General features: G+C 44.0%; 1 protein-coding gene across 1 annotated transcript in view; it reads right to left on the bottom strand.

Annotated features, from left to right (window-relative positions):
- Nucleotides 1–24,254, bottom strand: part of FAM184B (family with sequence similarity 184 member B) — a 168,148-nt gene that overhangs the window by 80,881 nt on the left and 63,013 nt on the right. Inside the window, exons 2-5 of the mRNA XM_032854466.1 lie at nucleotides 6,573–7,325; nucleotides 5,689–5,824; nucleotides 4,362–4,501; nucleotides 3,604–3,810 (exon numbers count right to left, since the gene is read on the bottom strand). Coding sequence (XP_032710357.1) covers nucleotides 3,604–3,810; nucleotides 4,362–4,501; nucleotides 5,689–5,824; nucleotides 6,573–7,325 — 1,236 coding nt within the window. The remainder of the gene's footprint in view (nucleotides 1–3,603; nucleotides 3,811–4,361; nucleotides 4,502–5,688; nucleotides 5,825–6,572; nucleotides 7,326–24,254) is intronic.

The following is a 24,254-nucleotide window of genomic DNA, read 5'->3' as shown; positions in this document are numbered from 1 at the left end:
TAGAGTCACCATCAGCAATCATAGTAACAACAGTATTAGTCAGTACATTTGGCATTAGACCCCACGAAGGCTCACACTTCAGTAGTAAAGTTAAGGTGGTACCAGAGCAAACGCTACTCTAAACTCATCCTAACGAAGTTTTTAAAAAGTCTAGAAAATGGTATCTTTTAACAATAAAAAGAATAAGTCTGGCAAAGATGAAGCTGACTCACAAGTAATTTACCTGCTGGCCCAAACAAAATTCAGCACTCAAGAAAGGGTACTAACAAAATGCAGTCTTTCAAAGTTAACACTCTTAATGCTCAGCATCCAATAAAACATTACTAAATATCCAAAGAAGGAGGAACATGGGACTCATAACCAGAAGACTCAACCATAGGTGGAAAAAAAACAAATGACAGATGAGGATGCTAAAAGAGCAATTACAAACATACCCAAGAATTTAAAGGAAAACAAATAGAATGAGGAGAAAAGGGGAGATTATAAAGGAGGATCAAATGGAATTTCGGAAATGAAAAAATAAACCAAATAGGTTTAAAAAATTGTAGGATGCGCAAAAAGAAAAAAAGATGAATGAACTTGAAGATACAGAAGAGAAACTTTCCAAACTGAAGCACAGAGAGACATGAAGACTAAAAATAAATGACCAGAGCTTCAGGGACTTGGAGGACAATATCAGAAGGAGGGGAGGTCCAAGGAGAAAATGGCCTTAAAATTTCCAAACTGGAAAAACAATGTGTTTATAAACCCACAGATCAGGACATTCAATGAACCCCAAGCAGAAAAACATACATACAAAAAAATCATACATATCATACCATAATCAAGGTGTGGAAACCAGTGACAAAGAGAAACTCAAAGCAGTCAGAAAACAAAAGGGAGAATAATATATATAATAATATATGCGGGGAAATAAGAGGGGCTGCCAAGCTTTCGTGAGAAGAAAATGCAACCCCAAAAGTGCTGAATGACATCTTTTTCTTTTGAAAGAAAAAAAAAAAACCTCTGTAAACTTAGTATTCTACATCTAGCAAAAATAAAGGCAAAATAAAGACATTTTTCAGATATATAAAAACAGAGAGAATTTGCTGTAAGTGGACTTATACCACAAGAAATGTGAAAGGGAATTCTTCAGGCCAAAGCAACAAAGACTGTAGAAATGGGAAATGGGAAAGGATAACTATAAGATTATAACATAAAAATAAAAATTATATAAGAAATATTTCTTTTCTCATTTAAAACTTCCCTAAAAAATAACTGGCTTTTCAAAGAAATAGAAAAGCAATGCACTGTTGAGTTTGTAACATGTAATGTAAAACATATGACAGCAACTACACAAAGGTCAGGAAGGGATAAATGGAGATGTATTGTTGTAAGGTTTGTACAATGAAGTAATATATACACGGGATGTAAAATAGTATTTGGTGGCGGTGATAAATTAAAGACACATGTTGTAAATCCTAGAGCAACCACAAGAGCACCTCTCCCAGAGACAAAAAAGGAAAAATGGCTAATAAGTCATTAGTGAAGATTCAAAAAGGAAATATAAGAAATAAATTCAATAAATGAAGAATAGAAAAAGAAGTAAAAAGAGAACAGATGTAACAAAAACAGCAAGATGGCAGACTAAGTGATAATTACATTCCCTGTAAATGGTCTAAAGGGCCCTTAAAAAAGGTGGGGGGAAGCACACTCCCACCCCAAACCAGGAGGGGAACAAAATTTATTTCTATGTGATTCATTTCCCATATGGATTCATGCCCCTTGATTAAAGCCGCAATGAGATTTCTACAGTCAGAGTCAGGCTTGGCTAATAGGTTACCAGGGTAACCTGTCGCTCTGGGAGAGCCACTGTTCTTCCCACTGACTGTGGCTTTGGATAGAGTGTTCAGCTGTTTGTCTGAGGATTGGATTTGTGTGACCCCTCGCAGCTCACGGGAGGAGGGAGGAAAATGCTTTGTACACAGCTGCTTCCTCCCCAGCGCAGGGGTGGAAACCATGGACTCTGGACTCAGGCTATCAGGTTTTTATACTAGCTCCAGCACTCCCTATCTGTGTGAGTTGATACATAATATCTTTCAGCCTCTGTTTTCTTATCTCTAAAATACGAACACCTGTTGAGATGCCTGGTGGCTCAGTTGGTTGAGCGGCGGCCTTTGGCTCCAGTCAGGATCCTGGGGTCCTGGGATCGAGCCCCACATATGACTCCCAGCTCAGCGGGGAGTCTGCTTCTCCCTCTTCCTCTGTGCCTCCCCCAGCTCCTGTGTGCTTTCTCGCTCTTTCAAATAAATAAATAAAATACCTAAAAATTTTTAAGAAATGAAATATGAACACCCATTTTGTAATCCTGTTTGGAAGAGTCAATATGTTCCTAAGAATAAAGTGCTTTACAAATTATAGTGGGCACACCCAAAAAATTAAAAATTAGAAAAAAAGTATAGTAGGCACTAACCAATATTAACACACATGATGTCACCCTGTGCACACAGTAACTAATCATAGCCACCATTTATCGAATTTTTACTGTATGCTGTGCATTGAACTAAGAGTTTTTATATAATACCATAAGGAATCCACAGAACAAGCCCTCAAAGTATTTATCCTTATTTTAGAAATCATGTTTCGGAGAGGTTAAGTCATACAGCTAGTGGATGCATCATGACTTCCTAGACCACAACCAGTTTGGGTCTTTTGTGAGTTCGTTTATTTACCCAACACATCCATTTATGGAGTACCACTACTCCATACCCCAAGACCCACTACTCCTCACCAGGGCACAACACTGCATTCCTCAGGGCTATATGACCATCTTTCAGCAAAGAGTCAAAGCTGATAACGCAGGCTCTCGCATGATAAAGAGGCTGTGTTCATAATATTACTGATCTACACTCCGTTCTTTCCCTAAAACACCACAGATGTTACTTGCTTTACCCAGCAGACATGTGGAGACGAGGCTCTGCATTCCTTCTCAGCAGAAAGCTGCCCCCTTTGGTGGGAAGTGGGAACAGGACCCAGAGGGCAAGACTCTTCTCTCACATTGGCAAGCCACTGATTAATCACCTGCATCTACGTATTATGCCCCAGGCACACACTATGCTTTGTGTTTTCACACAGATTACCTCATTTAATCCTCACAGCTACTCCAGGAAGTGCTATTAACATCGTCTGCTTTATAAATGAGGAACCTCAGTTAAGGCAGCTTTCCCTCTGAGGGGCCAGCGCTCAATAACTCACGGGGCTCCTGACGCTGGAGGGTGGCAGTGCTCGGATTTGGATCCAGGCAGTCGGCTAGGGCCAGAGAGCTTTCTTCATGTAATGTCTGTCTGGTTTTGCTGAGGAGACTTGAATGCCCTCAGTTCAGCGCTCAGAGGATACAATTCTACCTCATGTCAATGACTCTAGCCCCTACCTGCTCCCAGCCTTAGGGGCGTCCCCTTCTCCTCCAAAGACCCTCCACTCCCTTGGTCAGACAAGTAACTGAGATGTGCAGACAGCAGTAGCTCAGTAAGTGTCTGAAGAAGGGAAGAAGAAATACAAGAGAAAAAGAGGGAGGGAGAAGAGAGGAGAAAGAATCTGAACAGAGTTTACGGAAGGGGATCCCACCTTCTGCAGCTTCCTCCTCTCGGCCTCCACCGACAAGCGAACAGACTTGATTTCTAGCGTGTGCTTCTTCACTAAGTCTTCCAGTCGCTTCACTAGCTGGTCTTTGAGATGTTTCTTCTCCTCTTCTGTCTGATGTTTGATTTTGCGAAGGTCTTCTTCATATTGTTGCTTCATATATTCCGTCTCAATACTTGCCTCTTTCTTGGTCTATAAACAAGAGAAAGGGCCTTGTAAACCTGCCAGTGTGGGGTGAGGGGCAGGGCATCACCGTTTCTCTTTGGTACAGAGTTTACAACATTTACACACTGGTTTTACTGCTCGTAGCACCAGGGGCCATAAAGTTCATAGGACTATAGATCTGATATTCGTAACAGCCTTCACTTTATCCACCATCAGCAAAAGGCTCTTTGGAAACGTGTACCTACGGTCATGGGATTGGATATTCCAGCCCACTCCAGCGGGGTCTAAAGAATTCTTTGTTTGTTTTGATTGGGGAACAGATAGTGGAAGTCCTATGCAAGTTTCTAGTTTCCCAGGAACCAGCGAAAGAAGTGGGGAGAATTCTGCTATATTCTGTCTCCTAATTTCAAATGGCAGGAAGTTAGCTGGAACTTCACACCCACATGTCCACCCCTAAAACCATGGGACCTGCTGGTGCCAAGTGGCTCTGTCATAGTTGGGAACTGGCCTCTACCCGAAGCTCATTCCAGCAAAGCTTCCTGTGACTTCTTCATTCCCAGGGCTGGGTCAGACACTACCTGTGCTTCTGGGCCTCCTTTGGTGCACGGACAGTCCTTGGGGAAGTCTGGCTCCTGCTGAGGATGGAGACTGCAGCCTTCCAGGTCATTCGCCTTTCCTAGGACTTCCTTCTCTGAAACTAGCTCCGTCTTCATGTCATCTGCAAGTATACGTTTCAACATCATTTAAAATGCCCTTGTGTTCAAGGTCTTCTGCAGTCAGGTACCCATTCTGCTATTCAACTCTTCTACCCCCACTCTCCAGTGGACTTGCTGCTCTGTGGCCTTCTAGCTGTCAAGCACAATCAAAGTGGTGATTGTTGTCTTTGCTCAGGCAGCATCTTGAGTTCAAAAAGTTGCCCTGTTCTAGCTTATTAAACTAATCATCATCAAAATGTTTTGATCATGCTTTCCATACGTTGAAAAAAACCACTGAGCATGTTCCTGCATATATATACATTCGAAAGATTTAAATGTAAAAGATAAGACAAAAAATAAATATAACTAGAAATGCTCATTGTTTTCTTCCCATATTCTTAGGAGGTATCCCTGCCCCACTTTTGAAAACACTGCACAAACTCCTCCACACACTTCTGGTTCCAATTCAAACCTCTCCTCCTCCACACCTTTCCAGCCCACGGTGACTTCTTTCCAGAATGTTTCACTCCCCTGTTGCCTGGGCCACCGCATGATACCAAACGGTGCTCCAGACTATAAAGTCACTGTCCCATAAGCTCCCTGGGGGCAGAGCCCATGTTTTGTGTCTTTTCTATATCTCCTAGGATCAAGCTGATCACACTGTAGTATTTAAGAACTTGCTGATGAAGGAGTCTCCTCCTTCAGAGGAAGGCACTCTGGAGTCAGATATGCTCAGATACACTTGTTCTATCATGACCCGTGGCCTTGAGCTAGCCACCTACCCTTCCTCAGCCTTGTTTCTTCATCTGCATCATGGGAGACACTGACCACGCCCACTCACAGTACTACTGGGGAGACCCAGTAACATCACTGTGAAATGATGGGAAAAATATGAAGTGTTGCTTCAGTGTGGAGGAGAAGGCAGTGCTGAGCCATTCAAGCAAGAGGTTTCAGGGGCAAGGGGTCCTGCTGCACCATACCTTTTAGCTCTCCACACTGTGGCAGCTCACCTGTGCCCTGCCTGGGTTGAGCACCCTGCCTGGGTTGAGCTCACCCAACAGGGATCAGATGAAACAGCCTGCCCTCATTCTGCTCCCTCAACAGTCTCAGGGTGCAAGCAGCACCAGCCAACCTGGCAGCGGCCCTTCTCTCTGTTAAGAAAAACAAAAACAAAAAACCCACAAACAAAAACTCTCACAGTGCCTCTCACCGCTTTTCTGTGTCACGTGACAATCCTGCAGCATTAGCCTGTCTTTGGCAACAGCTAGCTTCTCCCCAAGTTTTTTTGCAGTGGTTTTCAGCTCTGAGTTCTCCTGCCGAGCCTCCTTGAGCTGCACATCCAGGTCCTAAACAGACAGAAAAGGTCTCATTGCCCTGGGAACAGTTCGCAGTGGAGACGCACGATGTGCACAGATCTGAAAGGTGGGTCAGTGCACAGCAGCCACTCTTGTCTTTGGAATTCAGGGGCTCCTGTTCACCCAATCCCTACTCATCCCGATGGGCTGTGTGCCTTTGGGCATGTTATTTAACATTTCAGTCATGAGGATTAAATGAGACAAAGTGCCTGGGACCGAAAAAGTGCTCAAGGATTACTAAGAATATTAGCTGCTGCAACTTTCAGAGATGGGGCTCTATGAGTGTGTGGGGTTTGTCAGGGGTCTGTCTTGTCAACGGTTGGGCTTGCCATGAAAGCCATGTCCCAGGATTTCAGGACAGGTAAATTGTTAGGGAATGAGCAGGGCTTTAGAATGAGGCTGGCATCAGTTAAGAAACTTACGAGCTGTGTGCCTAGCAAGGTTAGTCTTTAAGCCTCTCCATTTCTAGACCGAAATTATCATCTCTGTTAACTTTAAGTGTTGAAGCTCTCTGAGGTCCGGGACCCAGTCCGGCTTGCCATGTGTCCCCTACCTGTGGCCCCAGGTCAGTAGAAATTCCATAAACATTTGCTGACAGAATGTCGTTGACCTCAAGGGAAATAAGAGTCACTTGGGTGGGAGTCAAGTGCCTTGCACAGTGCCCCACACAGAGTAGGTATTTAAATTAGAGACCGTGTTTATGATCCCATTGGAAAGCTAGCAAGAGACCCTGCTTTACCTGTGTCCTCTCCTTTAGCTTCTGGGCGTACTTCTTCAGGTCACTTATCTTGCGGCCTCTGTGCTCCAGATCCCCTTCCAGCTTCCTGACCTGGGCCTGCAGGGCCGACTCCTGGACCTGGAAGTTCTTGCGGAGGTCCGTCTCCTTCTCCTGCCACTGCCACAGGGCCTCGCTCACCGACTGCTGCATGGCCTGTCGGATGGCCTCGGTGTCCCGCTCGTAGGTGGCCTGCAGCTCCTCTGCCTTCCGGGCATAGTCCTTGCTCAGCTGCTGGTTTTCCACGCGCAGCCGCTCTACCTCCAGCAGTACCTCCCGCATCTCGTGGCCATGGCCTGGCTCTCCCTTAGGGTCTGGGCCCTCCTGGGAAAGCCGGCCCCACTGGGGCGCCTCGCGGCTTGTCAGGTGCCTGAGCCTCTTCTCGTAGTCAGCCTTGAGCTCCAGCATCTCCTTGGAGAGGCTGAGGACCCGCTCGGCGTGCTCAGCCTCCACCCTCAGCTCCCTTTCTTTGGTCTCCAGCCTGCACGTGGCCGACTGCGCCAGCGCCTCCTGCGTCAGCCTCTTCTGCAGTTCCAGCGCGCTCTCCAGGGCCTCGATGCGCTGGAGCAGGGCCTCCTCCTCTGCATGGCCCTGTTCCTGCAGGAGCCTGGCCTTGGTCTCTGCCACGGCACTCTGCAGTTCCTCCTGGTGGGCCTCGCGCAGCGCCTCCATGCTGGCCTCCGCCTCATCCTGGCGCATGTTGAGGGCGTAAATCACCTGCAGGAGAATCCCGGGAGCCAGGTTAGTGTGAGGAGTGGGAGGGGCTGTGAGGGGCCACGTGACCGCAGCTGCTCCTCCTCCGCGGCCGTACCTGGGGCGGGTCCCCACCAGCCGCACCTGAGAAGAGGACGGGTGTGGAAGTGGTTTGTTAGAAATTGTCCCCAGGAGAAACCCGCGAGGAAGCAGGGAAGTGGGACAGGAGCATGGCGGAAGCCAGGTGAGGGACACATAAAGGCCACAGAGGGGATCTGTGGCAGAGATCCCTAGGGGGCCTCCGGAGTGCCATGGGAATCCAGCAAAGGGCTTAATAACTCCAGTTTAGGGGGGCGGGGTGGGAAGAACAATTTGGAACAAAAAATCAAACACGCCTCAAAAAAAACCAACAAAATATCAGAAAATAGAATTCTGCAACATATAAAATGATTATATACCATGATCAAGTGGGATTTACCCCAGGAATGTGAAGTTGATTAAACATCTAAAAATCAGTTCATGGAATATACCATACGAAGAGAATAAACGACAAAAGCACAGGATGTGTCGACAGACACAGGAAAAGCATCTGATAAAATACAACACTCCTTTGTGATAGCAACACTCGACAATCTAGAAATGTATCCAAGGTGTAAGACTGTTTCTCCATAACTTCAGGAACAAGAATAGGGACACTTTGTTACCCCAGAGAAGATAATGCAGGGGGGTGGGAGTGTGGTGGGGCCGAGCAACCGGCCTGAGCAACAGGTAGATGTTTACTGAAAGGGAAAAACAACAACAACAACAACAAAAAACTACAGGTAGGACAAGCATGGGGAAGAAAATAAAGAATTCTGCACTGGACAAATTAAACTTGATTGCCTCCTGGGGCATCACAGCAGACAGAGAAATTTCTGGAGCTCAGAGGAGGAAGCCTGAGCTAGAGATGAAGGGCATACAGAATTAGGATAGCTTTGTTGTTTCTGTTGTTTGACTGAGGAGAGTCCAGAGTCTATCTACATATGCCACCGCCCACCCCACAGGTGCAGGAGGGAAGGAGAAGCTGGGCAGAGGCATAAAGAACGTAGGACAGGAGACTGACGGAGCTCACCTGGCAGAGGCGAGAAGGTGGCTTCTATGCTGTCAGGGAGGATGGAGGGAAGGCTGTTCACGGACAGTGTGCTGAGCTGGAAGGGAAGTGGGAAGTGTGGGAGGCTTGAGGAGGGACAAGTTGTGAACTAGTTTGGGGGAAGGGAACTATAAAATACAAGGCAATATAAAGGCTTTGAATTTGCAGTAAGTTCTCTGATCTGGACTCTCTTTTGCCATGTTTAGCTGAGTGAGTTCAGGGAAAGAAAAGAAGAGGGGTAGGTCATCTTGGGGTGGGGTTTTACATGGTGATTGTGGAGAGAGGGACAAGGCAGCAGAGGTATTTTCTAGAGCCAACAATCTGGAAGGAGGGGGCAGGAGTAGATTTTTGGTGGTGACAAGGTCAAAGGATGGTGAAAGTGGAGAAGAGGGTAAGGTCACTGAATGAGAAGGGGTCAAGAGACTGAGAAATCAAGGGGCTGTGTGGTCCCCACATGGGATGTTGAACTCATTGAAAATGACTCAAGAGGAGCTGGGCTGGTGAAGGTGAGCAAGAGTCAGGGGCCAAGCGCTACCCGTCAGCTCCCTTGGGCGCTGAGGTTAAAAACATCCTTCCGAAAAGTCCCCACACAGCTTCACACTAACAGACCCTTAACTTTTGTGTGTGTGTGTGTGTGTGTGTAATTGTGAAACAGTTGTTGAAGAAGGCCAAATGGCACCACTAGGGCTGACATTCGTGATTCATTTAATAGCAGTTTACCTCGAGACTGCACAATTTGAGAAAGAGGAGCCTTATATCCATGATGTGCCGAAAATCTTATTTTCACTGTCTACATGAGATCTAACTACTGATGGGTTGTCTGTCTCCCTCCCTAAAATGAAGTCTCCGTGAGAGAGGAGCTCGGTCTTCTTTGTTCAATACCGTTCATCCCCAGTGCCTGGCTCAAGGTGGACGCTCTAAAAATATTTCTTAAATGGATGAGTGAATGAAGAAGGAATCAGAGCTCTGTCTTGAATGATGTAGTTGTAAAGGTATGAGATGGGCTTGACATCTTGTGAGTTCTTGGGAGAGTAAGTACTGTCTTAAGAATTGTGAATCTAACACTCTCTGATGGCAAGAACAAGGGAAGGAAGACCTCCCTCCCAGGAAGATCAAAGGAAGGAAGGTCTCCCTCCCAAGAAGACCCCCACCCCAATGAAATAAAGCTGCTGTCCCCACAACTCTTCTTTCTCATCATCCTTGCACACAATTTGGCCACCTTTGGTTTCTATGGCTTCTCCTGGCTTGCATCTAAGATTGGATCTAGAGTAAGTGAATGCTGAAACCAGTATCCCACTGGTTATCATTTGTGTTAATAATAAATACTATTTTTCCAGAGTTTACTATGTGCCTAGCACAAGGCTAGGTGCTACATACACATTCAGAATCTCAGAATATCCTCAGAGCAATGTTGCAAAGTTGGTATTGTCCTCCCCATTCTAAGAATGAAAATTTGAGGTTCAGAGAAGTGTAGTAAGTTTTGCAAGGTCACAAGAGATAAGAAACTTTGACTAACTCTGAAGCACATGCTCACAGCATGGTACAACACTGCATCTTACTGTCCCATTCAATCATTTAGTCCTTTATGCATACTGCACTTCTCAGAAGTGCCAGATTCTGTGAAGGGCACAGAACATGCTAGTCAATAGGACAACTAAAAGTTGTGACCTCAGAAATGTTTTAATTTAATGGGTGAGTCAGACAAGAATCTGTAAGGTTTCAAAACCTTGTGATAAGTGCTGTGACAGGGATCAGCACCAGTTACTATGGAAACACAGAAGAAGGGGTCTAAAAGGAAAGAAAACTTCCCAGGAAAAGTTAGCCTTACCTACTCAAACTTGGGGTGACCTGTTCCCTTTTACATGTCAACCTGCATATGGGCAAGAACAATATGACTTCTGTGTGCTGTCTCATAGCACTTGGGAGGAAGTTGAGGGCACCGTAAGTTCATAATAAGTAGATCATTATGATTCTACAGCAGGTCATCAAGGATTTATGCTTTCTTTCCACAGAGTTGCTATAGCAGAACAGCCACTGAACAGACATCACATTTCGTAGCCCTCTTGTATCTACATGAGACCATATGCCTAGTAATTGCCAAAGGAATATAGCCAGCGGTAGTGATGTCATTTTGGGGCCAACATTTTGGGGTTAAGGTGACAAGGAGGGTTAAGAAAGGGGCATGTATTTTCCACATCTCTTTTTCTCATCTGCAAACTTACCAGACAAGACTCAGAGGCTTCAGAAGAAGGTAGAATACAAGATGGAAGGCACCTGGGTCCTTGATGACTGACTAGAAGGTCATCCACCCACCAGGAACACTGGCACTGATCTTTCTATGCACAAGAAATAAACTATTGTGTTGGACCTCTGAAGTCCTGGTAGTTATCTGTTCCAATAGCTACCATTACCCTAGGAAAACTCAAAAGACTCAGCACATAGATATGGGATTATTATGATTATAGGGAAAGGATACAAAGTAAACTTGACAGAGGGAAAAGATGAACAAGGAGAGGTCTGGAGGAAACTAGGCTCAAGCTTCCAAGAGTCCTCCCCCAACAAGTCCTCTCCCAGTACAATCACACGGGACTTGCTGAATTTCCCTATCAAGGAGTTGTAGCAATATTTGTGAACTATTGTTTACCAAATAGCTGTTTAAAGACTCAGCAAGGGGGCGCCTGGGTGGCTCAGTGGGTTAAGCCTCTGCCTTTGGCTCAGGTCCTGATCCCAGGGTCCTGAGATTGAGTCCCACATCGGGCTCTCTGCTCCACGGAGAGCCTGCTTCCTCCTCTCTCTCTGTCGGCCTCTCTACCTACTACTTGGAATCTCTGTCTGTCAAATAAATACATTAAAAAAAAAAAAAAGACTCAGCAAGGTTTTTACAGGGGGCTAGTCAAGTAGGCAACTTCTATTGGCAATACCAAAATTGCAACCCCCCAGTAGGAAAGCAGGTGCTCAGCATAAATCACATGTTTGCATAAGCAATTTAGGCATAGTGAGTCACTCTTAACAATTTGGGTGGTGGGAACCCTCTGAAGATCCAATTTCCCAGATGCCAACTGAGGGCCGCTTTCCAAGTTGACCACTCTAGGCATAAGCTGTCTTGGGCCTGTTATGTTAACTCTTTCTGTACACCTAACACCCAACTTGACAAAAGTTCTTTTCAGTAGAGTCAAGCTTGCACCATGAGTAAATCTGAACACAAATGAGGTTTTCATGGTGAAGAACAAAACATCCTCAAAAAGGTTATTCCATGAAATTTGGCATACTGATTCCATGAAGGATAAAATCAACTACTGGTGTTGGTGGTGATGTGGGAGAATGGAGTTCCGACATTCAACTATACCTGAAGAACAGAAAACTTGGTTGAATCACAGTGCCACAAAAGCACTCAATAAAGAAAGAACCCAAATGTTCCACCCCTTTGAGTAAAACCACTGTCCCCTGGGTTTTCAGGTCTATATCTCTTTCCAGCATTTGCTCATATGAGTCTTCTCTGTCTTGTGAAAACTCTCCCCACATGCATACCCTTGAATTAACACAAGATCAGAGGTAGTAGAGAAGGTATCACACTGTGGGTGGGCACACAATGTCTGAGGGCCCTTTGGCATATGTATATTTACTCATGGTGTCTCGCAATTAAAAGTCTCCAAATAATCCCCAGCAAGGGTCTGCTCCAATTGTTCTGCTTGGCTGAGATCTGGCTACAGGGTTCCTGGCTTTCAACAAGTGCCAGACTCACCTCCCTTTCCCTGACACCCTTGCCCAGAAAGTACTCCAAGGATGGTGTGTGCACAAACAAGAAAGTACGTTATGTTATTTTATATTTCATATCATATTATATTCCTCATCTTCTTGTAATACACATACATGTTAATCTAGATCATGATTTTTTTTTTTTACTTAGCAGTAGATCTTGAAGACTGTAATTCTGTACATAAAGAGATGCCTCATTTTTATTTTTGGCTACTTTATATGCTATTGTATGGTTGTGTTATAATTTCTTTTTCTGTTTCTTACTGACAGACATTGAGTTGTTTCTCCATGTTTTTTTTTTTTTATTTCACTGTTATGAAGCAAACATATTTTCTTTTTCCATTCTTGCCAATAAACTTGAGGTACCCTGGGTACCTCTTCGCTTATGAATGAAATTCCAAAGCTTGGCCTTAAAAAAACCTAACGTCTTCATAGTTAATACAGAATCCTAGTGAAGAGATGGAGGAGGAAAAAATGCGATTTTGTGTCAAAAAACTAATTCAAAGAATTTTGAGAACTTTCAAAAGCCTCACACTTGTCCTCCTATGCAACATGGAGACATGTATGAATGTTCATAGTTGTGAACTCCCGAGGTGACTCTACTGGGACACCTTGCTGACTTTCAAGATATCCTCTTCTTTTTCTACCCTCTCCACTTCCTCACTCTTGCAAGTTTTTTTTTTTCTGAGCTTGATATTTCTTTGTTCTCCTGGTCCAATAGTCTGTTTTTATCTTAACTCCGTGCCTTCCCCACTGCCCTTTTTAATCTGATGGCCAAACATCTCAACTACCTTCTTTTTTTTTTTAATTTTTAAATTTATTTATTAACATATAATGTATTATTAACCCCAGGGGTACAGGTCTGTGAATCACCAGGTTTACACACTTCACAGCACTCACCATAGCACATACCTTCCCCAATGTTCATAACCCCACCACCTTCTCCCTACCCCCCTCCTTCCGGCAACCCTCAGTTTGTTTCCTGAGATTAAGAGTCTCTTATGGTTTTCAATTACTTCTTAATGACATCCTCAAACCCCCTGCCTATCTCATCTTTAGCCTCACATCCTTGGTACTCAAAATAGCAGATCAACCCAACCATCTCAACCCTTGTCAAATACTCCCACCTGATCCTTAAGATTCCCAACCTCTGAATCACTACATTGTACACCTGAAACCTGAAACTAATATAACACTGTTTGATAACTAACTGGAACTAAAATTAAAAACTTAAAATAAAAAAAGAAACATGATCTTTATAGATTTGAGGTCATCTGGATCATTAAAGACCTTGTTAGAATGAAAAAAAGAAAGATGCCTAACTTCATCTGTGTTTTCCACGCTCACACTTTAATCAATATGTCTCATAATCATTCCCTATTCCTTTTTCCCATAGGGGTTATTCAATTCTCTACCACATTTTGTAGGTCACATCCCCAGTTCTTGGCCCCTTTCTACTCTCCTTCCCTACAGTGTTGTCTCTTGCTTTTTAGAGAAGGAATAGTTAAGAGCTTGGGCTCCAGGGCTAGCTAACCTGGGTTGGAGCTCCAGCTTCACTCTTCCTAGCTGCTGACCTTGCGCAGTAATTCAGCCTCTCCAGAGCTCAGTTTCCTAACAGCAAAATGAAATTAACAGCAGCACCAAACTCCTAGGGTTATCCTGAGAGCTACATGAGACAATGCATAGAAACACCAGATACCAAATAACTGCATAATTAATGTACCTGCTGTCCAGGGAAAAAAGATGTGTATTATTAATCATGAGGTGGTAGGATTTAGTGCAGTGCTGGGACTGAAGCAGACTGGTGCAGTTAAGGAGAGAATGGAGGGCAGGGAAGGGGAGGTGATGGATGGATGCCACTCTTCCCCAAAGCTACTGGTGAAGGGAAGAGGGATAGAGCAGGTAAATGGGAAAATAGGATCAAAGCAGGTGGGCAGGGGCACTAGAGAAAGGCAGATGAGACAAATTTTTTTAAAAGGAAAAGATGCATAAAATATTTTACTTGGAACCACTGGAAAAAAGTAGAAGGAATTTCTCCTCCTGCATAAAGTGTCCTTTATCTTCCCTGCAGACAACAGAAACTTATCCAATTCATCCTTCTCCCTGCGCACTTTGCACCACTTGATTGTTATGGCCCTTTTGTGTCCCATTATGGACACTTGGGTGCTAGATGTCGAAGTCACATGTGAACTTCTTTGGAGTAGGGACCTCAGGGATCCTCCACAAGGCCCTTTCTATATTACGTAGTTCCAAGTTCCTAGTACAATGCCTGGCCTCATTCGGATTCTCAGAGTGTTTACTGGTAAATAGAAGGAGGACTTTGTAAGGGGTGGTGAGAGATTGAAAGAATAGGATTCAGGAAGGGAGATGGGCAGGAGCAGAGGCCCTAAAGTGGGAACAGACAGGAAGGAGACAAAGATAACAATGAAAAGAGTCCACTGCCTGAGTGCAGATCCTGTTCATCATTCAAGGTATGGATCCTGATGGTATTTACTAGCTGTCTGACCTTGCACGTGCTGTATTCCTGGGTCTCAGTTTCCTCATTTGTACAAGGGGGAGAATCAAGTTCCTGCTTTATAGGTGACTGAAGGATTAAATGAGATATTGCTACAAGACATGTTGCATAGTGCCTGGTCTATAGTAAGTGATGTAAGAAAGATGGAGTTTGGAGCTGACGGCCAGGAAGGAATTCTTGAGACATCTTTGGTGCACAAAGGTGGTTTTATTAAAGCACGGTGGCAGGACTGTGGGCAGAAAGAGCTGCACTGGGATCGAGAGGAGCAGCTGATTGTACACTTTCGAGTTGGGAAGGGGTTAGGGATAGCAAAAGTCTCTAAGGAATTTTGGAAGAAAGGTTTCCCAAACCTTGAGGGAGCTAGTAATGGTTGGAAAAGGTCATTTATTACTGCCTAGTAAAACCCTAGTCATGAGACACTTCACATGGATTGGTGGGTCATATATTTGGGAGAGGATTCCCAACATGTATTCCAAAGGAATTTTTATATGTTTAAGTAGCCTTACAGGATCCTGGGGATTGGGCTGAGATTGCCTTTTGCTCTTAGCAAAGTATTAACATTAAGGCAGCTGAGTTCCAAGAGAAATGCCACTCTGACTATTTCACTATTACCCACTGACTGTGGGTAGTGAGGAAATTTCATTTTTCTTTTGTGTTTGTTTCCCACATCAGTAAGCACCTGATAAGACCCAGCTGTTCCTATCATGGTTGTCTAGAGGGTGCTTTAAGCTGGACAGAGGTCTCGGTGGCAATGGCATTTCTCTTAAGGAAGGCAATATGGCAGGAGCAATGGAGCTAGCTGGGTCCTCTGGAGTGAGAAGGACTGAGACTTACCTTCCTCACAGCAGAGATTCCTGGTGTGCCCAGTATCTGGTTCTTTCCTTCATCCTTAAAAATAGAAGCCCTAATTTCTCCATGGGCAGTTGGCCACATTTCTCAGCTTCCCTTCCAGCCCTCAGCAGCCATGAGACCAAGTTCTGCCCCGCTGGAGAGAAGTAGACCTATTATTCCTTTCTTCCAGGATGAGTCCCTTCTATGGCTGAGCAGTCCTCTTGGACCACGCAGTGGACACCAGAGGCTAAGGCTGGCAGCAGAGTGAGCTAAGAGGTTCTGGGGTCTCTGATGCCCAGCAAGGCTATGCCAACCCTGAACTGATTCCAGCTGGACTGTGTTTGGGTTTTCTGGACAAATCTGATTCAGTTTGTATATATATATTTGCTTTCTGACTCTTATTTTTTTTTTAAATTGCTCAAGTTCTTTAACTTCTTGGAGCCTCAGTTTCTTTCTTCTAAAACAGACCTGGGTTTTGTTTGTTTGTTTGTTTGTTTTGTGTTTCTTTTTTTCTTTAGGATCTAATAGGATTACACGTCTGAGGTGTCTGGTACATAGTAGGTACTCATTAAATGTTTCTTCCTCCTCTCTTCCCACACTCTGCCCTCAGAAAGAAACATCTCCTTTTGGATGCACAATCTGCTTCTCCCACCTTCTCGGTCTACAATTGCCGAGCAGAATTGGCACAGACCCACACTTCCCCTGGGCCTGGTGCCTTGCTTTCCTTCACTCACCACCTACTCGACTGAAACAGCAAAGGACTGGCCTGAGGCTCCCTTATAAATCCACCTCTTCAGTAGGAGGCCAGCTTCACAATCCATCAAGGGACATGAATAATTCAGCAGCCAAGAGAAGTACTGAACCCATCCAAACGTCTTCCCAAGGGTTTTAGAAATCCACTGCTAATGGTTTCAGCAGAGGGCCTGTGAGGGTCTTAGAGGTCTCAGAAGTTGAGAACTGTAGGTTTAACAAAATTATAATTGATGTATTATGGGCACGAGATTTTGAAGAAAGTTTTCCATCAAGTCTGGCTGCTGGAGTTGGAAATGAAACAAAAAAGGAAGAAAGGAAAGAATATTTATTGAGTGCCCAGAGTGTCAGCTTCACTGGGCCAGGTAATTTTTATAGGACTTTTCAATTAATCTTCTAATGATTCTACAAAGTGAACGTTCTCATGCCTGGCCCTATTTTGCAGATGAGGAAACTGATGGGCATCCTAACTCCACATGCATGGGTGACATAACATGATGCTCACAAGGAGGCCTTACTGGGCCTACTGAGCTGGGTTTTTACCATAACTCCACCTCTTTCTAGCTGTGTGACCTCAAGTATGTGACTGAACCTCTCTGATTCTCAGTCACCTCATCTATGACATGGAGAAAGCAATGCCTCCCTCGTAGATTTGCTTGAACACTAAAATGACATTATCATGAACATTATATGGATATATAATGGGCATATAACATATAATGCACATTATAATGAACCAAAAACCCTAACAGCATTCCTAGCTCACAGTAAACACTCAAGAAATGCTATCTGTTATTCTTTTTACTATTATTGATATTGTTACCAAAAGCCATCTAGCTAAAAAGTGAGAATGCTGGAATTTAAACCCAAATTCTTCTGGATCCCAAGTTAAAAGAAACAGAACCATAACCATGGTTAGAAAAGAGCTGGTAATAGTCTCCTTTCAAGATTTTTTGTAGCATTTACTACAGTTTCAAAATTTACCAGGCATGGTGGTAAGTGCTGGAAAAACAGAAGAAATAAAATCATTCTGTTTAGGATTTTAGATCAGGTATGGTAGATTGCATTATTTGTCCAATTTTTCCCCCTTCCATCCCCTTCCTGGTCCTGGTCCTCCCAGTCTGTGTATCTCATTTGCTTTTTCTTCCTTGTTGGGCTTGCCTTATAACTTGCTTTGATGAATGGAATTTGAGTGGACTTGTTGCAAACAGAGGCTTGAAATGTATTTGTGTTTCGGCTTCCCCCTTGTGCTTCTACCTTCTACACTAGAAGAGTAGATTCAGGATAGCCACAATTCCCAGAATGAGAGACACGTGAACAGTCCAGAGCCCACCTCAAAGCCTGGCACTCTCCTGGCTCAGCCAACTCTGGCAGAGAGCTGCCCAACAGCAGCCAATCTGAGCATGAAATAAATCACTATTGTTGGGTCGCCTGGGTGGCTCAGTGGGTTAAAGACTCTGCCTTTGGCTCGGGTCATGATCCCAGGATCCTGGCATCAAGCCCGCATTGGGCTCTCTGCTCAGCGGGGAGCCTGCTTCCTCCTCTCTTTCTGCCTGCCTCTCTGCCTACTTGTGATCTCTGTCTGTCAAAAAAAATAAATAAATCTTTAAATCACTATTGTCATAGGCCACAGAGGTTTTAGGGCTGTTTATAAAACAGTGTTATTGCTGGAAAACCCAAAGAGAGACTAGTAAGCCAACTACTACATTTAAGAGGCTCTGAGGTACTTTGTTAGCAGTCTGCAGGGGAGCAGGGAAAAGCACCGAAGCAAGGGTCATACTGCTCCCATAACTCTCACCCTTCCTTCCGGCACCCTCCTTAATGCATCACCTCTATCAATGTAGAAATGTGCTGTGATTTTTATCATTAACAAAAATCCTTCTTAAACCTAGTCCCCCATTTTTCTGCACTCCTTTATAAAGACTTCTCAGTCTTTTTTACTTTTTACACCTCTTTTCACAAGAGTTTACACCTCTTGTCACTAATTCCCCACATTCTCTTCTCTCTTGAACCTTCTTCAGTCAGGCTTCCAACCTGACCAATGCAACAAAACAACTTGGTACCGTTTTGCTAATGATCTCCATGTTGCTAAAACAATAGCCAATTCTTAGTCTCCAACTGTTCAACTTTTCAGCAGCTTTGGACATAAGCAATCACTTCCTCCTCCTCAGAGCAGTCTTCACTTGGCTTCCAGAATACATCACCCTCCTCCTGATCACTGGCCACTCCTCATCTGGCTAGTTCTTTCTTATCCCTCATCCTTCAAGTAGAAGTTCCCCATTGCTTAGGCCTCAGACTGTTTCCTTCTCTGCAGACATTCCCTAGAGATCTTATCCAACCTCATGACTTTATGCATGCTTGTTTGCTAATGATTCCCAAATTCGCACATCCAGGCTGGACTCGTCAGCTGAACGTTAGACTCGTGTGTCCCGTTGCTACCAAGATCTCCATTTGGATATCTAATATACATCTCCAATTTAGTTCTATTTTCCCCCCCTCAAAACCTGTTCTTCCCACAATATTCTCCATCTCACTTCATGCAATATTCTCTAACTCCCTTCTTCCAGTTGCTTAGGTCAAATTTTGGAGTTAACCAACAAGTACATGAAAAGATATTCAACACAACATCACTAATCATTAGGGAAATGCAAGTCAAATCTATGATGAGATACCACCTCACACCCATCGGGATGGTTATTCTTAAAAACACCAGAACACAAGTGTTGATAAGATGTAGGGAAATGGAACCACTGAGCATGGCTGGTGGGAATATAAAATGATGCAGCCACTGTAGGCAACAATAGGATAGTTCCCCAAATAATTAAACATAAAATTACCAGTTGATCCAGCAATTATATTTTTGGAATTTCATTTCTGAAAGAATTGAAAGCAGGCACTTGAACAGGTATTTGTACCCATGTTCATAGCATTAAGTCACAATAGTGAAAAGATGGGAGACCCCCCAAGTGCCCATCGATGAATGAATGGATAAATAAAATGTAGTATATACATACAACAAAATATTATTCAGACTTAAAAAGAAAAATTCTGACACATATCATGATTTGTATGAAAGACATTACACTAAATGAAATAAACCAGTCACGAATGGACAAATATTGTGAGATTCCTTATATGAGGAACCTAGAGTAGTCAAATCTAGAGATAAAAAGTAGCACGGTCTTCATTGGAGAAGTGTCTGTTCATGGCTATCAGACACATGAAAAAATGTTCATCATCACTAGCCATCAGGGAGATTCAAATTAAAACCACATTGAGGGGTGCCTGGGTGGCTCAATGGGTTAAAGCCTCTGCCTTCGACTCAGGTCATGATCCCAGGGTCTTGGGATCAAGCCCCGCTTTGGGATCTCTGCTCAGCAGGGAGCCCGCTTCCTCCTCTCTCTCTGCCTGCCTCTCTGCCTACTTGTGATCTCTGTCAAATACATAAATAAAATCTTAAAAAAAAAAACCACATTGAGATACCACCTTACACCAGTTAGAATGGCCAAAATTAGCAAGACAGGAAACAACATGTGTTGGAGAGGATGTGGAGAAAGGGGAACCCTCTTACACTGTTGGTGGGAATGCAAGTTGGTGCAGCCACTTTGGAGAACAGTGTGGAATTCCTTAAGAAATTAAAAATAGAACTTCCCCATGACCCTGCAATTGCACTACTGGGTATTTACACCAAAGATACAGATGTAGTGAAAAGAAAGGCCATCTGTACCCCAATGTTTATAGCAGCAATGGCCACAATCGCCAAACTGTGGAAAGAACCAAGATGCCCTTCAACGGACGAATGGATAGGGAAGTTGTGGTCCATATACACTATGGAGTATTATGCCTCCATCAGAAAGGATGAATACCCAACTTTTGTAGCAACACGGACGGGACTGGAAGAGATTATGCTGAGTGAAATAAGTCAAGCAGAGAGAGTCAATTATCATATGGTTTCACTTATTTGTGGAGCATAACAAATAACATGGAGGGCATGGGGAGATGGAGAAGAGAAGGGAGCTGAGGGAAATTGGAAGGGGAGGTGAACCATGAGAGACTATGGACTCTGAAAAACAACCTGAGGGTTTTGAAGGGTCGGGGGTTGGGAGGCTGGGGGAACCAGGTGGTGGGTATTGGGGAAGGCACGAATTGCATGGAGCACTGGGTGTGGTGCAAAAACAATGAATACTGTTACGCTGAAAAGAAATTAAAAAAAAAAGTAGCGGTAGTTGCAGGGGCTGAGGGGAGGTGTAGGAATGGGGAGTTATTGTTTAAAGGGTACAGAGCTTCAGTTTAGGAAGAGGACAAATTCTAGAGATATAATGGTGATGGTTGCACAATGTGAATGAACTTAAATGCCACTAAACTGTACAGTTAAAAATGATCAAATTCATGTTATTTCTATTTTGCAACTATAAAAATAATAGTTAAAAAAATTTTGGAGTTATCCCTGGTTCAAATATAACCCTCATATCCCACATCCACTCCATCAGCTAATCCTAAATGTGTTCACTTCTCACCACCCCATCCTTCTTTTAACCTGAGTCTTAAGCATCTCCCACCTGGACCATGACATAGGCCTCCCAATCCTGGCTTCCACCTTCCCCCTACAGTACTCTGAAAGTCAGCCAAATCATATTCCTCCACTGCTCAAAACCTTCCCTTGGCTTTCCAGCAAACAGTTAGGAAAAGTCAGGGCCTTACAATGGCCAAAAAGGTGTTATATGACCTGGTTTCCCATAACCTTTTGAGCTCACCTCATCCTCTTTTTGGTTTAGCCGTCTTCCACTGCACTGAAATCCTTGCCATGCCTCAGTCATCTCAAGCACACTCTCTCTTATCTCTGCATACACTGTTGCCTTTTCTGGGATTAGCATTCTCCCATCTGACATCTAGATGGCTTTGGGTTTCTGCTCATATGCCACCTTGTCAGAGATACCTGCCTTGATTACTCCAAATCCATGCCTGTATCTTTTCCTGCTTTATCTTTCTCCATGTCACCTTCATCTGATATATTATATGTTTAACATGTTATTTTTAAAAATTTGCTTATTTGTCTCCCTCTCTAGAAAATGAATTGTATGCAGGGATTTTTGTTGAGTCTACTACTAGAGCTCAGAACAGTGCCGGACTCTGCAAATATTTGTTAAATAAATGACATCTCTCTTTATCCTAGCAGAAAGGAATCAGAGTGCAGAGGATACTTGAGTTGGGTTTAAAGAGATGAGTGGTTGTCAGTCAGGAGGTCAGAAAGGGGAGGAAAACACAAGTAGGGGGAATGCCAGGAATGGAAGTAGCACAAAGGTGTGACACAGAATGGACTGGGAGGGGACAAGCAAGGGGAGCCTTCCCAGGGAGAGGCATTAGCAGAAAGTTGAGGACAGTGTGACAAGCTGCTGGACAGGCAAGGCTTGGACCCTTAAGGGTCCAGCATCCATGTTGACTTGAGATTGTCCTGTTTGCACAGTGCATGGTGATCACGCAAATTCCTAAGGGGTCTTGTCCCCAGAAAGCCTAGTGTGTAAGTCATGGGGTGGGGTGGAGGGTGCAGGGATTTTGTTTTTCCTGATTCATTTGCTGAGTCCTCAGACTCTGAAAGCAGACCTGTGCATACTTGGGGAGCTACAGTTTTTATATCCCCTGCAGGAAGCTTTTTGCACAAGATTCTGCCTTTGGAGTATGGGGAATAAAACTCTCTGTAATGGTTAATTTGATGTGTCAACTTGATGAGGCCATGGAGTGCTAGATACTTGGTAAAACATGATGCTGGGTATGTCTGTGAGAGTGTTTCCAAATGAGATCAATATCTGAATCAGCGGACTGAGAAAAGCAGATTCTCCTCCCCAGTGTAGGTGAGCCTAGCCAATCCACTGGAGGACCAAATAGAGCACAGAGGGGTGAGGAGAGGGAATTTACTCTGACTGCTTGAGGTAGACTCTGCCTTCTTCTGCGCTTTGACCGGGATTCACACCACTGCTTCTCTTGCTTCTCAGGCCTGAGGACTTAGGGCTGAAATTTATAGCACCATCTCTCATGGGCCTGCAGCTTGCAGGAGATCATGGACTTTTCAGGGGACTTCTCAGCTTCCATAATCATGGAAGCCAATTTCTTCTAGAATATCATTCGTATGTATATTGGTTTTGTTTCTCTGGAGAGCCCTATCTAATACACTCTCCCTTTCATAAGTTTGGGGACACTGCCCTGGCTGCAGAGGGGAGTCCTGAAGAGAGCAAGGAGAGAACTGCAGGAGGCAGGAGGCCAAGCTGGGAAGTGGGGGGGGGGGTGTTGCAAAAGCTGGAATTAGAGCTGGGGAGGGAAAGAAGTACCAGGAATAATGGCAGGTCCAGGGACTTTCTACATGTAGGGTGGGAAAGAGGGAAAAGAGTCCAGAGAATTCTCCAGCTTGCATGACAAAAGAGGGTGTCCATGTCACCCCACCTTGAAAGCATAGCATCCTGGGAGGCCAGAACATGGAAAGTCTATGGTCACTGATCTTGACTCAAATGTCTGCACACATAGAGGAGCCCCAACTTCCTGGCACAAAGTCAGAATAGAGGACAAGCTAGATCTTATGAAGGAAGACCTGAATTTGGGTGCCAAAATGTCCAAGAAGAGCAGAGGTCATGTGGTAGCTGTCCCTTCCTTTGTGTAAACAGGATAGAATAGGTCCCAAACAAGGCTGGGCTCCTGCAGGTAAATGGACTTGGGAAAGATTTCTAGAAGGAGTCCTTGATGCTAATTAAAATCTCACCATTACCCATCAGAGAGCCATTGCTAGGTGCCTAACTGCGCATGGCTGGGCTGTGAGGCTTAGCCTTCTGAATAATTGAAGCCCACAGTCTCCCAAACCAATTTAGACTGAAACTTAGCTGAAAGGTAAGGGCCATACCTCTGAAGGCTCTTATTTAGAGTACCTCCTCTTCCTGGCTCAAGTCAGCACTCACACAGAGATGGACCTGCCTGCCTTCCCGGGAGCTGAACAGGTGCAAAAAATGTGAGACCTGGAAAGGGACCACCTTGTCTTGCAAATCTCAAAAGACCTGCTTACAGCTTTTTGGAAAGCAAAGACTAGGGATAGCTCCTTTACTTAGCCAACAGTGGTCACTGGATACACATCTGTGTTAGTGATACTTCTTTGGGAGGTAAAAGTAATACAAAGAAATCTTAATATCGCCCACAGGGAATATTGTAACAGACAAGTAAGCCAAATTGGGATATCAATATCTATAACAATGTATATAAATAAAATGGTGTGAACTCAAAAGCAGAAATAAAAGCTCTTCAAATTTACTCATATTGATTACGATTTTATAAATTCAAATTCTGAAAGCAGGCTTTGTGCATATGTCTATAAAGACATGCATATCCATTTGTTTCATACAGATGATCTAACAATGAATGCTAATGTTATTTTTACACAGCACTTTCTGGCTCACAAAGCAACTTTCAAAGGTAAACCCCACATCATGGAAGATAAATATACTGAATGGCCATTCTAAATGAATTTTTATTTTCTCCACTGTTCTCTGGGGGAGAAAAATCTCTTTAATCATTTTCCAATCCATATATTGTTCCTTCTGAATAAACCTCAGCATATGGTATGTTTCAAGCTAAATATTCTTGTCCAAATAACACCTTAACCCAAAGGTCCATTTATGATACTCAGGGCACTTTTGCAAATTGTCTTCCCAGCCACAGCTGAGTTTCTGTGCTTTGACCACATGAGGACTTGAGTACTGAAGCAGGGAATTCTGCCAGATGCTCTCTCTGTTTGACTCTCAGTTGGGGTGACGGGTAGACATTGCTCAGTTAACCTGCACACAAAAAATGGAGGAGCTACACTGGGTCAAGCTCAAGGGCTGGACCATCTTTTGTCTCTGGCTTATGCTATCAGAGAAAACAGAGTCCATGACCATCCACCATAGCAGGGGCCTCAGAAAGTTAGAGTATATTAAATTAAAATTAAAGATATAAA

The sequence above is a fragment of the Lontra canadensis genome, unplaced genomic scaffold, assembly GCF_010015895.1.
Source record: "Lontra canadensis isolate GAN:19392208 unplaced genomic scaffold, GSC_riverotter_1.0 scaffold1, whole genome shotgun sequence".
Lineage (NCBI taxonomy): Eukaryota > Metazoa > Chordata > Mammalia > Carnivora > Mustelidae > Lontra > Lontra canadensis.
The sequence above is the reverse complement of the archived record's forward strand: the minus strand, read 5'-3'. Positions and strand labels throughout refer to the sequence as shown.